This window comes from Solanum dulcamara, chromosome 6, assembly GCF_947179165.1.
Source record: "Solanum dulcamara chromosome 6, daSolDulc1.2, whole genome shotgun sequence".
Taxonomy (NCBI): Eukaryota; Viridiplantae; Streptophyta; class Magnoliopsida; order Solanales; family Solanaceae; genus Solanum; species Solanum dulcamara.
Window position 1 is genome coordinate 62,844,009 of NC_077242.1, and position 15,174 is coordinate 62,859,182.

At 37.8% G+C, this 15,174-nt stretch overlaps 1 protein-coding gene across 1 annotated transcript; it reads right to left on the reverse strand.

Annotated features, from left to right (window-relative positions):
* Nucleotides 1-10,924: 10,924 nt before the first annotated feature.
* On the reverse strand, nucleotides 10,925-14,534 carry LOC129891251 (cytochrome P450 81C13-like). The gene is made up of 2 exons (XM_055966541.1): nucleotides 13,487-14,534; nucleotides 10,925-11,767 (listed from the first exon to the last, which is right to left on the reverse strand). The coding sequence occupies exons 1-2, from the start codon at nucleotides 14,432-14,434 to the stop codon at nucleotides 11,144-11,146; spliced, it is 1,572 nt and encodes a 523-aa protein (XP_055822516.1). The 5' UTR covers nucleotides 14,435-14,534; the 3' UTR covers nucleotides 10,925-11,143.
* Nucleotides 14,535-15,174: the final 640 nt, after the last annotated feature.

Here is a 15,174-nt window from a genome sequence, read left to right on the forward strand (position 1 = left end):
TTATTTATTTTCATTACCTATGAAAGGCTAAAATAAATGCTAAGAGGCTTGTTTGAGGTACTTTTGGGTTCCTCATTCACCATGTCACGTCTAAGCCCTAGGCTTATGTCGTGACAACTCGATTCATCCGGGTTCCACTAAGATGTATCTTGATCTGAGAGAAGTATATTAGTGGAATGACATAAAGAAGGACAGAGCGGAGTTTGTAGCTACATGTCTAAATTGCCAACAAGTTAAAGTTGAGCATCAAAGATCGGGAGGTCTATCCCAAGATATTGAGATTCCTACTTTGAAGTGGGAAGATGCGAATATGGATTTCATAATGGGTTTTCCTTGTACTAAGAATCAATATAATTCCATTTGGGTTGCTGTAGATCGGATAACCAAGTCAGCTCATTTTCTACCGGTTAAAACTTCATATGGTGACGAAGATTATGCTAAGTTGTATGTGCATGAGTTGGTAAGACTTCATGGTGTGACTTTGTCTATTATATTGTATCGAGGTACATAATTCACTTCATATTTTTGGAAGTCATTTCAAAAGGGCCTTGGTATAAAGGTTAAGTTAAGTACAGATTTTCACCCTCAAACCGACGGTCAAGCCGACAGAATGATCCAAACTTTAGAAGATATGCTAAGGGCGTGTGTTATTGATTTTGAAGGAAGTTGGAATGAACATTTACCATTGATTGAGTTTGCCTGTAATAATAGTTATCACTCTATCATCCAAATGGCCCTTTTTGAAGCATTGTATGAGAGAAGATATAGATCTCCGGTGGGATTGTTTGAAGTTGGTGAGATAGACTTGATTGGTCCAGATTTGGTTATCGATGCTATGGAGAAGGTAAGACTTATAAAGAAGAGGTTTACGATGACTCAAAGTCATCAAAAGTCCTATTTCGATGTTAGGAAAAGAGAGCTTTAATTTGAAGTGGATGTTTGGGTCTATTTGACGGATTCACCCATGAAGGGTCTAATGAGTTTTGGAAAGAAAGGGAAATTGAGTCCTAGATATGTTGGACCTTACAAGATATTGAGATGTGTTGCAAAATGGATTTTGAGCAAGATTTGCCATTTGAGTTAGCTACGGTTCACCAGGTGTTTTATGCGTCTATGTTGAGGAAGTTTGTGGGTGATCCAAACTCCATTGTGCCATTGAAAGATTTAAGTGTTGAGGAAAATTTGACTTATGAAGAAGTTTTGGTGGAAATCTTAGACCGGCAAGTTAAGAAGTTAATAAACAAAGAAGTTGTGTCCATTAAAGTATTATGGAGGAATCAACAAGTATAAAGTGCTACGTGCGAAGCGGAGATGGATATGATGAAACGATACCCGTACCTCTTTCCCTCTACCCAAGCCTAAAGTAGTAAGTTGTTCTTAATCAAGCTAGCTGAACTCTTACGTATTCAGTTCCTCCTATGTCATTCATATGCATGCATGTTCATGAAAATGTTGATTTTAAAGTTATGATTTTATGTTAAGTTGAAGATTTTATGTGGTCATCATAATCATGTTGGGTTGCTAGTCCTCTTTTCCTGTCCTTCTTATGATAAGTTAATTCTCATTTGAGAACGAATATTTGCAAGGGGGAGATATTGTAAGACCTCGTAATTCGGAAGGTTGGAACCAAGGAGAAAAAAATTCTCAAATCTTAAACTGGACCCAAGTTTGCGACTGTCTCTACAAGTCTTGGAAATTTACACGACCCGTAGAAATGAGTGGTGGAGGGAGTCGTTATGGTTAGTTGGGAACAACATTAACGGGAGGTCCTATGATTCACTATTACAGTCCGTTCACCAGTAGAAGACCTATAGAAAGTTTTCATAGGATAACTTCTGAGGCCTCGTTCAAGGAATTCCTCAGGGCCAAGTATACGACTTGAAGGAAGGGTAGTAGAAGCTATGATGGGTCATAAGAACCACCTATCACAAAACTTCAAAGAGTTGAATTTTTGCAGGTTTTGGGACCTGCAGGACGAACGAAGTTGATAATCCATGATGAAGATTATGAGTCGTAGAAACTGCCCGTTTGCAAACTTCAGAGACTCAATTTTTAGGCCCTTTTTCTTAGACTTGCAGGACGAGTCGTTTCATTGTTTGGATGACCCGTAGGAATGGTCTCGTAGGTAACAAGTCCAAGTTTAATGAGGGTTAATTGTTCCTTTTCACAAGATCGGTTCAATGAACCTATTTTGACCAATTTAAGGTAAAAATGGGGTTTCTCCCTCGGTGGGATAAACTTGAGCCAAAGTGAAGCTCATTTTCTGATAGAAAGAGAAAACTGTAGGCAGAATAGCCAATTTGACAGCACAGACTAAATTTAGACACTTTTATGTCCAACTTCAAAGTCTATAAATATTCAATTCTTCAAATTCCCATCCTATTCAATTCATTCTCCTAAAATTTTGTAAGGCAAGAACAAAATCTCGCAAGGTTTCTTCTTCAAGCAAAAGGGTAGGGTTTCCAAATTTCTATGAGGTTTCTTCTTTAGTTCCTAGGTAATTCAAGCAAGGTATGTGGAGATTGATTCATGCTCTCTTTACACACATGAAGTCCCAAAGATTCCTCAAGTTTTCATTCAATTTTTCAATAGATTATGAACCCTAATTTTGATGAATTACATTGGGCTGGTTTGATTTCCTTTTTAAATGTTATCAATGATCTTTATATGTATGTTCTCATATGAATTGCATGATTTCAAGTTGATTTATAGATGCCCATGCATAAAGCTATATTTTCAAGCTATGATTATAAGTTAAGATGAGTTTATGAGTTGATCATGAGTTAAATGATTTTCAATGAAATTTTTATATAAGTTAAAGTTGAGATTTATGATTCTAAAGTTAAAGTTATGATAATGATCAGAGTTAAGATCAAAAAATGTTTAAAAATGTTTAATCGATTCTTATGAATCATCTAATAGATGAGCTATTCTTAATATGTTTTAAAGATGGATTGATACGCAGTTACTATCCTTCCCTACTATGTTATGATCATGCTTATGAGTTTCCGTTGGGATATTGACTAAACATCAAGAGGACTTGTAGGTGGGTCTTGGTCGGATAACATAGTTGGTTATCAGAGGAAATCCTCATAGCAACCTAAAGTCTCAAACTACGTTGCCCATGTAGGTTGCCTTTATTGCCTAGCTAGTGGATCCATAAAGCCCAGTTGAGTTCAGTTGAGTTACCTTTGGAGAATGCCCCGGCACGGTAGCCTCCCCTATTTTGATATAGGAGTCATTGTCCTATCTCGATGTAGGAGTAATCGGATTTCATGTTATAGCTCGCATGATTTTAGTTATCGGTTAAAGGTCCTATCGCACACAAGTTCAAGTTAAAGCTATGAGATATCAAGTTATGAGTTGGAAGTTGAAGTTCTTATAATATGAATTGACAATGAGTTTCATATGTTTTAAGTTGCTTTTAAGATATACTCATGTTCATTATGATTGGTCATGCATCCAATGACATATTGATTTTGTTCTTTATTGTTTCATACATACCTCACATACTTAGTACATTCTAACATACTAACATATATTTTTCCAACATTGTCTCACAATGTAGGGATGGACGATACTCATGATCATCCACTCGTGGCTAGAGATTATCTTTAGATTTCAAAGAAGTTGGTGAGTCCTCATTCTACCGAGGATAAGACTTTTATTTATGTTACTATTGTTTACACTTTCTTCTACTGTTAGGGTGAGTTAGGAGCTTTTCCTAAGACCTCATCAAAGACTAGACTAAAAGCATGTTTAGACAATATTCATTGGTGTTGTCTGAATTGGACGTTTATAGAGTTGATTTCCCTTAGTCTCATTCCCTACTTAATGATTACTTTCGCTCATATTTATGTTGTTCTTTACCTTATGTATGTGATGTATGCTAAGATGGCTTATAGTTGGGGTCCCTCACATCCCAATCGTCGTGTTACGACTAGGCCCTAGGTCGGGTTGTGACACCTAGATTGAAGTGAATGGAAGCTTGACCTAGAAGTTTTTCCTAGATTTTGCTTGAGAAAGAAGAAGACTCTTGAGAGCACACTTTTAGGAAAAAGGATTTTGATTTAGGAGATTAGGGTGAGAATGAGAGAGCTAGAAGGGCTTAGGGTAGTTAATAGGTGGGAATCTAGTCCCAAAAACTATCCACATTCGATAATGAAACATAGGGAATGACCAGAATAACCCTCACTAAAAACTGAATACGGAACCTGGATGGACCCTCACCACGGCTCGTGAAAGCCAGTATAGGCCATGGTCCCATCGTGGTGAGGGACTTCAAATTTTTTAAAAAGGTCTTGAAATGGGCGTGCCTACCAAGAGACACACCACGGTCCATTATGGACACTACGTCCCATGGTGGTGTCCGTGGTGTTGGACTTGATTGGAAACTTAAGGGTTTGCATGAGATTTGCAGGACTTCCTCCATGGAGACTATTACGGTCGTGGAGGGCGATACGGACTATGAAGGGCGGTCGTAGTGAGGGGCCTAACAGAGGCCTGCAGGTGGTGTCACCATGGGGGACCTCCACGGCTTGTGGAGTGCACCACAGCTCGTGGTGCCCTTTGTAGTCACCACCTCAGAAACCCAATAGGCAGGGCTTGGACCACGGTGGTCCTTCACGGCCCGTTAAGGGCCTCTAAAGGCCACCTGGTGCCAAAAAGGTAAGTTTTCTGGGAAATCATGTTTTGTTCTCCGTTTTATTTATTTTCAACTTCCAAGGTCTTACACAGCTAGAGCCATGCGATATGGTGGAATAGAAATAGTCCTAGTGCCTTGCTCCAAATAAATAGGAAATTCGATGTCCGAATTCGAAGTAACACCAGGAAGATCAGTAGGAAATACATTAGCAAACTCCCTTACCATGGGAATAGACTCTATAGAAGATGACTCAACGCTAGTATCCCAAATGAAGGGAAAATAGGACATACACCCTCTATCAATCAATCATTGAGCACGGATATAAAAGATGACCTTACTAGGGTAAAAACCACTAGTACCCTTCCACTCGATCCTCGGAACGCCAGGTATCACTAAGGTAACACTCTTAGCATAACAATTAAGAATCGCACGATAGGGAGAAAGTTAATCCATACCCAATATCATATCAAAATCTACCATTCCCGTAATAATCATGTCTACCCAAGTATAATACCCGGCCAATGAAAGAAGACAGGATCGATACTCTTGATCCACCATTAAGGGCTTACCCACAGGTGTAGAAACATGAATAAGCACAGGCATACATTCACATGTCGAATCAAATCAAGATGAAAAATAGGCAGACACATAGCAGAATATAGATCCTGGATCAAATAAACAGATGCAGGTCGATGGCGAACTGGGCATTACCTGTGATAACTACGTCAGAAGCCTCAGTTTACGGTCTCCCTGGAAAAGCATAACATTGAGATCTCCTGCCGCCACCAGTCTGTTGTACCTCTACCTCCTTGCGAGACCACAACACCACTACTAGAGGCCTACCGCCTTTACCTGTCTGACCCCTACCCCGACCTCTAGCCTGAGGTGCTGATTCTCTTTCTAGAGCAACTAAATAAGTAGGTTGGGGGACTGAATGAGTCTACAAAGGGAACTGTAGCATCAAATGACTCAGATCCCCATAACTATAACAAGATCTCGGAATAGAGGGTTGTTGAGATGAAACCGATAAATACCATAGCCACCTCGGCCAAAACTATGGGACCCTAAAGCTACCTGTCCACCCTCGGCCGCTAACATGGAAGCATGAACGGGTCTCTGACCCTGAAATGAACTACCACCCTTGTGCGAACCTCTACCTCCAAATGAGGTATTGAAAAACTGACCACTAGAATGGGATCTCTTGGGGTGCCCAAACTCCTCCCTAACCATCAACTCTGCCTCCTTGGCGGTGCTTACTATGATCTAATGGAGAAAGTCAACCCCTTCAAAAACCTGCAGGCTCTCTCCACCTCATATGGAATCAATGTCATGGCATGCCGAGACAACTGGAAGAATCGTGCCTTATACTCAGCAACGGATATACCACCCTAGATCAAACTCTCAAACCTCAACCTGCTCTCCTTATGCATGCTCCACTAAATGAAGCGATCCTCAAAAGCACTGGAAAACACATCCAGTCCACCAGAGGGGATCCCACTAGTTTATACCTCATAAATGTCCTCCACCACTTTCCGGCTGACCCACAAAGCTGGAGTAAAATAAAATGAACCCTACAGGCATCAATCATACTCACTGCCTTAAGTATCTCATGGCACAAAGTTAAGAACTCGTGAGTATCTTCGCTCCTACCACCCGGAAAACTGGGATGACTTCATCCTATTAAACCTCTCATAATGCTACAGATCATCCACTATTAGAACTATATTAGGAGCAACTCGTGCACCGATGGTAGGTGCGGGAACTTGTGGTGGCTAACCCACCTAATCCTGAATAATTGAGACCTAATATTGCTCTAGAGTCTGAGCTTCTGCTCTTGTCTGAGAACCCTAGGGTGTACCAATCGCACTACACTCTGCGTAAATCCCTCAAGTGCACCCAACACTCACAGTAGAGTATCCTGAAGCAATAGTGTAGTAGCAATCTCATGAGGGACCTGGTCCTCTCTAGCATCATCCTATGGCTCAGAAGAAGCCTCTCTAGCATGGCCTAACTGGTGCCGCTCCTCGGGTACGACCTCTACCTAATACCACTCCACGAGTATGGCCTCTAACTCATTCCCTACCTCTACCCCTATCTGGGTCCCTAACATTAATCTTGGGGACTGGCTCCCTTCCTCTACCACTAGTTGTAGCTCTGGCCTGGGTATATGCCAAAGCAACACGCGACATGCAGTACAAGTGATAATAACCATGCACAATAAAAAATAATGAATAAAGGAAGTTTCCTAACAGTTTTCATAGCCCCTCGAGGATAAGCAGAAACGTCTCCATACTGATCCTTGATACTCTACTTAGACTTGTCTTGTACACGTGAGAACTATGAACTTGGGGTTCTGATACCATTTTGTAATGACCCGAATCCCGGTATGATGGAACTTGTCCATTCCCATCGAAACATATCAGCCTAAACCCAATCAACTATGGAAAGTAATGTGCAAACAATTTAAATAAGATACATATATATAAGAGGAAGTCTTAATCAACTATAACAACCCCAAAAACTAGTTATCACATGTACAAGCATCTAAATGAATGGAAATGAAAGATAAGTACAAGTCTCAATGTCTTTGTTTCTCAAATAGAATAATGCATAATATAAAAAGGATAAGGGAGATTGCCAGCATCAATCAACTACCTCTCAAGTCTACTCAAAACCCTCGAATAAGAAAAGGGAAAATTGAATTACAATCCGGCTTGGAACATACACAAGTGTACATAGAAAGGAGTAAGTACCAAATAAAAAGGTGCTCAGAAAGTTAACTAATAAAACAAGGTAAATCTAATAGAACACTAGAAATCCTTTCATCCCATCCGGACCTCCTCAACTACAAACCTGCACAGAAATCAGCCTACTCTAGACTATACAATTCATATGGAACATAGACCAACAATAGCACATTAGCATCACCGAATAAGTCACATTAATGGCAAGTATATCAACCACAGAGATGACAAGGGGTACATACACAACTTCACGATGAAAGATGTAATGTAATATAATGTGATGTCAAGTAAAGTGATGCATGTCTGCCCTAATAATACACATCCATTGTAACTTAGTCTAGAACCCATGGGGACGCATAAGGTCCATGTATTTTCCTGAACCATTTTTCATCCCCATAAGTATCAATCGCTGGAACCACTTTTCATCGACATAAGTATCAATCGCCAGAACCATTTCCTATTGGCATAAGTATCAACCGCCAGAATCATTTTTCATATGCATAAGTATCAATCGGGTCTCATTACAGTATTTTAGAACCAATGCAAATAGGTATGTTCACACAAATAATGACAGAATGATAGTAGCCACAGCCACAACGTAATTCATATCAATGTAATTCACGTCACACCATCAATAGTATATCAACATCAACGGTTACATTTATAAGTCATCAAGTTTCCATTTCATTAACCCTTTATCCCAAATTAGGATTAATCGGTGAGCAAGTACTTCATGTCAATTACCATGATCAACAACGAGCAAAAAACCATTCCATCAAGTTCACAATCACATTAGGCTATCATAGAATTTCATCAAACTCACATCAATTTCAAGTCAAGAAGTTCACATTTTCGATCACAACCATAGCATACATTGCTTTTATACCCCGTTCTTTCGTTAAGCACAATTCAGATGATTAAAGTCATCAAATCTTGTTTCCATTACTCTCCAACACACATACGAAAGAAAATTCAAGTATTCTACAAGATTGAAGAAGATTTAGAAGTTCACTTGCCTTAATCAATATCTGATCAATCAAGTACTTAAGCCTTTTCCTTCCAAATGGTCTCCAAATCACCATAATCTATGCAACTAATTATTCAAAATCAAAATCCAAAGCTAACAACACCAAAAATACGAAATTCGAGTAAAAGGGTCAAAACTTCAATTTCGAAAATGAGACTCAAATCTAGAAAGTTTAATACGAAAAATTTCTTTGAAGTATTTGGAACTCATTAGCGAAAACCAAAAATGGAATTGTATTCAACTTACAATCATCAATTAAGACCCAAGTTTTTGAACAAAAACTCACTTTTTGTGAAATCAAAACACTGATTTGAGGTTAAAAATCAAGATATTTTCGTTGGGAAATAAAGATTATAGGCTAAAACAACTTACTCAACAATTTCCAGGCAAAAACTCTCTTTAAAATCGCCACCCACGAGCTCTCAAATCACAAAAATGTTGAAAATGACATATTTCCCATCTTTGGAAAATGTCTACTGTTTGGAAAAATTTACTCTCCGCAAACACGGACAAATAATTTCGCGAACGCGGAAACCAGCAAGGAAATCCTCCGTGAACATGGATAAGGATCAGTAGACCGTCCGCGAATGCGCGCTGTTCTCTGCGAACACCGAGAAGGGATTTCACTACCTTACACGATCACGCCCAAGACTCTGTGAATGCAGAGAAGGACTTCATGCATCAGATATCAGCAAACACTCAAGTATCAAAAGTTTCCAAACCCCTCTTTTAGAAGTCTTGGAATACGCGGACAAGACCCTCAAGATTCGTTCAGAATCCCATGCACACAAATCATAAATGCTACCATACTAAATTTGATGTTCCGGACTCAATGGAACCGTCGGAATTCGAATTCAAGGTCTCCTTGACCTGGAATCCATTTAGTCACAACCAAACTAGTTTAGGACTCAAAAATAACAAAATGCATTCGAAGCCTCCGAAAAATACATTGAAATTCTTTCGAGGCCTAAAATCATCCTCCGAATCCAACGAAGTCGTCGAAACTTCATTCTGAGCATACGAACTTTGAATGTTGACCAAAGTCAACCCTAGGATTATAAACTCAATAATTTCCAACTTAGAACCTCAAATCCACGATACCACTCCAAATCTGCTTCAGTCAGCTCTCCTAGATCAAATTCCACATTCCAAAACTGATGAAATCGAAAAAATTTTGTTTTGAGATTCGAAACTCAAAATGACACCGAATACCACTATTTGACAACTTAAGCCTTCAAAAACTCAAATCTTTCCAAAAATCTAAACCTTTCAAGAGATTTCACATAACCGACTTTGAATACCGATCAAACATGACTCGGGCAACTATTAGAAGGGTAAAATGGTAATTTTGTAAAAATTATCAAAAAGGACATTCAGGATCTTACAGATTAGTCAGGTGTTCACCCGAATTCGCTAGACAATAAATTACACTATATGTATAAGGTATTTCTTTAAAAATTTTATGTATACATTTAAGTTGGGGAGAGCTATTTTTCAAAGTGATACTAGTTAGTTTGCAATATTCCTCATTCATCAATTGAATTGGTTAAAAATATCCCAAGGCTTATTAACAGGGAGCAAAGTTTTTGATAGCAGTTTGGCCCTTTGATTGCCTATGTTGGGACAGGAACAAATTTTTCTCATAACCGGTGTAGTTGAAGAAATTCCAGTTACTTTTTGCTTTTCAGAACAATAAACTACATTTGTGGATTTTTGTTGTAGTATTGGGGAAGGTAATTCAACGTAACATGACGCGGTTACAGGATACCAAAAACATGACCTTAGATATGAAGGTTTGGAGGAGACTAATTAGGGTAGAATATTAGTAGGTAGGAGTGCGTCCTTACTAGTACGTAGGAGTGAGTCCTTACTAGTACATAGGAGTTCATTGTCTTGTTGTCCATATTCATGACACGGTTGCAGGATACCAAAGACATAACCTTAGATACGAAAGTTTGGAGAACACTAATTAGGGTAGAATATTAGTAGGTAGAAGTGCGTCCTTACTAGTACGTAGGAGTGAGTCCTTACTAGTAGGTAGGAGTTCATTGTGTTGTTGTCCATATTAGTAGTCGTAGTATTAGTGTTGTAGTTTCTAGTTCTTTGATTTCTGTTACTATTTATTGTATCGTATAGTTCAATTATAGTATTATTTGGTTGTAGTACTGTTCGGATACTATATGTTGTTTCTTGTACACTCTACCTTCCTCATACCTCACTTTGTTGGACTACACTGAATATGTTGCAGTTGTTGTTGTTTCTTTTGGTGTCGTAATTCGTTGGTAACGATAAAATTCCCAATTCATGTCTCGAATTTTTTCTTATTTCAATTCAAGTACTACATTATAAACTCAAAAATGAGTAGTTGGATCATTACAGGTAGAGAGTTTTCTTGCGTTTAGTTAGGTAAAAGAGGTATAATCCCTACCAGTGTTGGTAAGTTTTCCATAAACAAGAAAAATATAATGCTTAGAATGTACAACTTAAATGAAGCTTAGAGAATATTAATTAGGTTAACCAGAACAGATAATCTTTCTGCACTTTTATTTCTCAAATAACTACTAAGAGAGCCAAAAACACCTTATAACAGATTAGCATTACATAACCTTGGATCTATATTCTTATTTCTCACATAATCATGATTCAGTTTTACAACATTTGCTACTATACAAGTTCAGCAGAGTGGTTACACAAGATGGATTATATTCAGAAATACATAACACTGTCTCAGAGCTGGGACAGAAGCTCGACAAGATCTTGGCGCGGAGTGCATACAGCCTTCAAAGCCTTGTTCTGCATACTCATTTTAGAATGGTAGCTTGCTTCCAAGCTTTCCTCTTCCTCAATTTCCCAATCAAAGCATTGAATAAGAGCACCTAAAGCCAACGAAACTGCTCGCAATCCCATATCAGTTCCAGGACAAGCTCTTCTCCCCATTCCAAACGGTATAAGCTTGTAATTGAACCTTTCTGTTTCCCCTTCCGTAGCCTCAAATCTCTCCGGCTTGAACTTTTCATGCTCCTCCCAAACTTTGGGATCCCGGTGAACTGCCCAAGCATTGATAAGAAGCACTGTATGTTTTGGTACATCATATCCTCCCACAGTGCAATCTTCAGTTGAATAATGAGGCAATAGAAGTGGTACCGGAGGGTATAATCTCATCGTCTCATTGACAACACAACGCAAATATGGAAGCTTGGTGAGATCAAAGTCATTTAGCAAGCGCTTGTTCCCCACTTTGCTGTCAATGTCAGATCTTAGCTTATGCAATACCTCAGGGTGAGCTAAAAGAAGCCTCATTACCCATTGGATTGTCGATGACGAGGTTTCTGTTCCTGCAACAAAAACGACCTGCATGCCGATAAAAGCAGCCTGTCATACCTTTTATCTAAACAGACACAATCTACATTTTGTTGAATAATACTAGTAGTCCTGGATTTCTTGTTCACACTGCAAGAGCAAGTGCTCATGTTGTACATCGAAAATGATAGGCAAAGTTTATAAGTTAACAGAAAAGAATTAAAACTAGTGCTACCACTGCCAAGGAAATGCAATCATGTAACAAAGTGAAAAGTATTTTCTCCTACTCTGATTATGCCAATTCTCTACCCTATAGTAGAATATAAGTACTATTGCCAGAGAAAACTAGAGAGAACTGGAAGTGCATCCACATAAAACACTTTCGTCAGAAAATATATATCACACAGAATGAAAACTACATAATAATCTATGTTGGATATTTATTTTGGGCGAGTCACCCATGTGGACTAATCCAGCCCGGTTAGGAGGAAAAGATAAGAAGAGTTTAAGTGGGAAGTTACCACACCTCTTCTAGTAACCTACGGTTATCAACGTGGGAGTGGGGGGGTGGGCGGGGGTGGGGAATCCGTTTTTTTTTTCCTATAACTTATTCTACTCTTTTATATAGAGAAAAGACACGCTGCTTTTGTAATATAACAGAGAACTCTTTCTTCTTTGCTAAATCTTTAACAACACATGCACAAGACATCTAGTTTGTGAATTCAAAGCTTTATTTCCTAGTGATACAAAATTGGACTTTGGTAGCAAGATCAACGATTCTTCCACTGCATTAAGGTACACAATCTTTTGTTCTTGCTTCTTGTTTATTCTAACAATCTAAACGAAGGGAAATGGCCGGTAACAAGAATGAAATGAGTCAGGGGCGTATCTGGGGGATTCCGTGGGTTCAAGTGAACCCGTGCTCCCCTCCCTAGATCATATATAGTAGTGTTATATTTTTAAAAATATATTTAAATATAAATGTGTAGCGTGATGATGATTGGTGCACCTCTCTAAGTGAGGTTAGAAATTTAAATCTTATATTTATATTTTTTTTCTCTTTCTAAAGTTTCCTAACACCTCTCCAAATGGTTATTGGTAACACTTTTAGCATTTCAATTAAAAAAAAATTGTCCTTTTGTTTTAATCTTTCAAATACCTCAAGTGTGTCACATTGAATATTACTAATATTTTTTAGCACGGTAATAGGTTCAGTGTTAAGAATCTAAAAGTCAAAAGGATCAAATTTTTATCTTAAATTCATCTGTTCTTAATAGTGCAGTGTTAAGAACCTAAAAGTCGAATAGATCAAATTTATATCTTATATCCATCTTTTCATATTAATACACCCATACTCTCGAAATTTTGAATAAATCTCCTGATCAGAACACTTATTTTGAATATCCGCTCAGATATAATGCACATGGAATTCAAGCACTTGAAAGTGACAGCAGAGAAAAGAATATAAACCATTCAATTTGGACTCCCTTTCTATATACAATTGAGAAGACATTTCCCCCCCCCCCCCTAACCTCTATTATTCAAAGTCACCTTAGGCAACCATATTCTTTCGGAAACACCTCTCTACCCTCCCATATCCCACTGTTGTTGTTGTAAGTTGTAACTTAGGCAACCAAGAAAGCTTTGAGCAGTCACATCTAAGTTAGATGAAAGTCTAATTTCAATTTATTTTTTTTGGTGGAACATCAAAGAACATTTCGAAAACAATGTGGTAAAAAAAAAAGAAGGTAAAAATAAGGGGATACCAACCAGCATAATACTTTTGATGATATCATCTGTGTAGAATTCAGGCTCTGATTCTTGGAAAGACAAGAGAGTTTCAATTAGGGTAGTTTTCTTATTCTCCATGTTACCAACTGTATGATTTGGCTTTAGACCACTAATTTTATTGTGTCGAAATTCATCAAGCAAACCCTTGAGGAATTCATTTCTTTTATTGTGAAGTATATCCATCTTCTTCTCAAGCCCTTTGTAACCAAACCACCTCAAAACTGGCAAGAAATCACACATATTCAAGAATGGAATAGTAACTAAGAAAGTCCCTCGAAGTTTATCAATCATTTCTATCCCTTTCTCCATACCAATATCTTCCTCATTCACAATATGTTTTCCAGCAATAATTTTGGTCATCAGGTTGAAAACCAAAGTAAAAGCCCAATTGGTTAAATCCACTTTCTTGCTACTACTACTACTACTAGTCTTTGAGAATCTGTACAAGGAACGGATAAAAATTCCAATTTCTTGATCTCTAAGAGTAGAAGTCTTTTGGAGGCTCGGTGAAGAGAACAATTCAACAACAGTTAAACGACGAAGAATCCTCCAAAGCTGTCCATAGGGTGCCCAAACATAGACAATATAATTGAAGGTGAACTTGTCACCAGCCAATGTTTTAGGTCTGTTTGCAAATATGACATCATTTTTGGTTAAACATTCTTCAACAGCAGACGGCGAAGACACAACAATTACAGGCATATTATAGCCCAATTTGAGGTATAAAACAGGGCCATATTTAGCTGATAAAGATGTCAGAGTCAGATGCAGAGTACTTTTGAGAAGGTAAAGATGACCAATTATTGGAAAAGAAAATGGACTTGGAGGTAGATTTCTTCTTCTATAGAAAAAATATCTGAATAAAATTGGAGTAAAAAACACTAGGATAGCTAAGTAGAACAAGTAGGAAGAGTATTGGTTCTCCATTGTTTTAACTTTAAAGCAAACAAGAATGATTGAGCTATGAATGAAGAGGTAGTACTAACTATTTAAAAGCATGTGGTGCGATGAATTACTGTTTTTTGGAGTTCGAGACTTAAGTATGAAAAAATTCTATATAGGGAGCATTCCTCCGAATGAGAAAGAAGTTACGTGGCGTAAATTTAAATTAGTCGGAATTAATCGAATTTCAATGTTGATACTAGATACAGTTTGAAAAACAAAAAATATTAATCTATTGTTTAGAAATTTAAAAGCTAACGTGCTTAAATAGCAATTAATTTAGTACTTGGAATAAGAATAGAGTTTGAGAAGACCACGCAAACGACTTTGTATGTTCTAATAAATAAATACAGAAAAGGAGACTAAAGCTTGATTCTCTTTTTATTTTCCAAACCTAATCTATATTTTTATCCACATATATCTACATCGACATGGACAAGAGGGTGATTCATGTGGTAAACACCATTCACCTGCAAATTTATATTATTGGCACGTCTTTTATTTCTTTCTTATGTTTCTCGCTCAATTTATTTCCCCAACTATGTGCATATTAGTCAACCTTCTACTATGTCCTTATGCAACAAAATTATGGACAAAGTCAAAAAATATGAGGATTTTGGCCTTGTTGAAAATGATTTCGTGCGACAATTATTTTATTTTAGAAATCAAACCTCGCAGAAAATAAACATTTCAATAACAACAATAACATATTTAGTGTGATCTCA

What these genes read in the sequence shown, in the direction of transcription:
- LOC129891251 (XM_055966541.1), bottom strand. Translation starts at nt 14,434, where the DNA reads ATGGAGAACCAATACTCTTCCTACTTGTTCTACTTAGCTATCCTAGTG. An exon ending in TCATCAAAAGTATTATGCTG is followed by an intron (nt 11,768 to 13,486) that starts GTTGGTATCCCC and finishes ATCGGCATGCAG; the next exon opens with GTCGTTTTTGTTGCAGGAAC.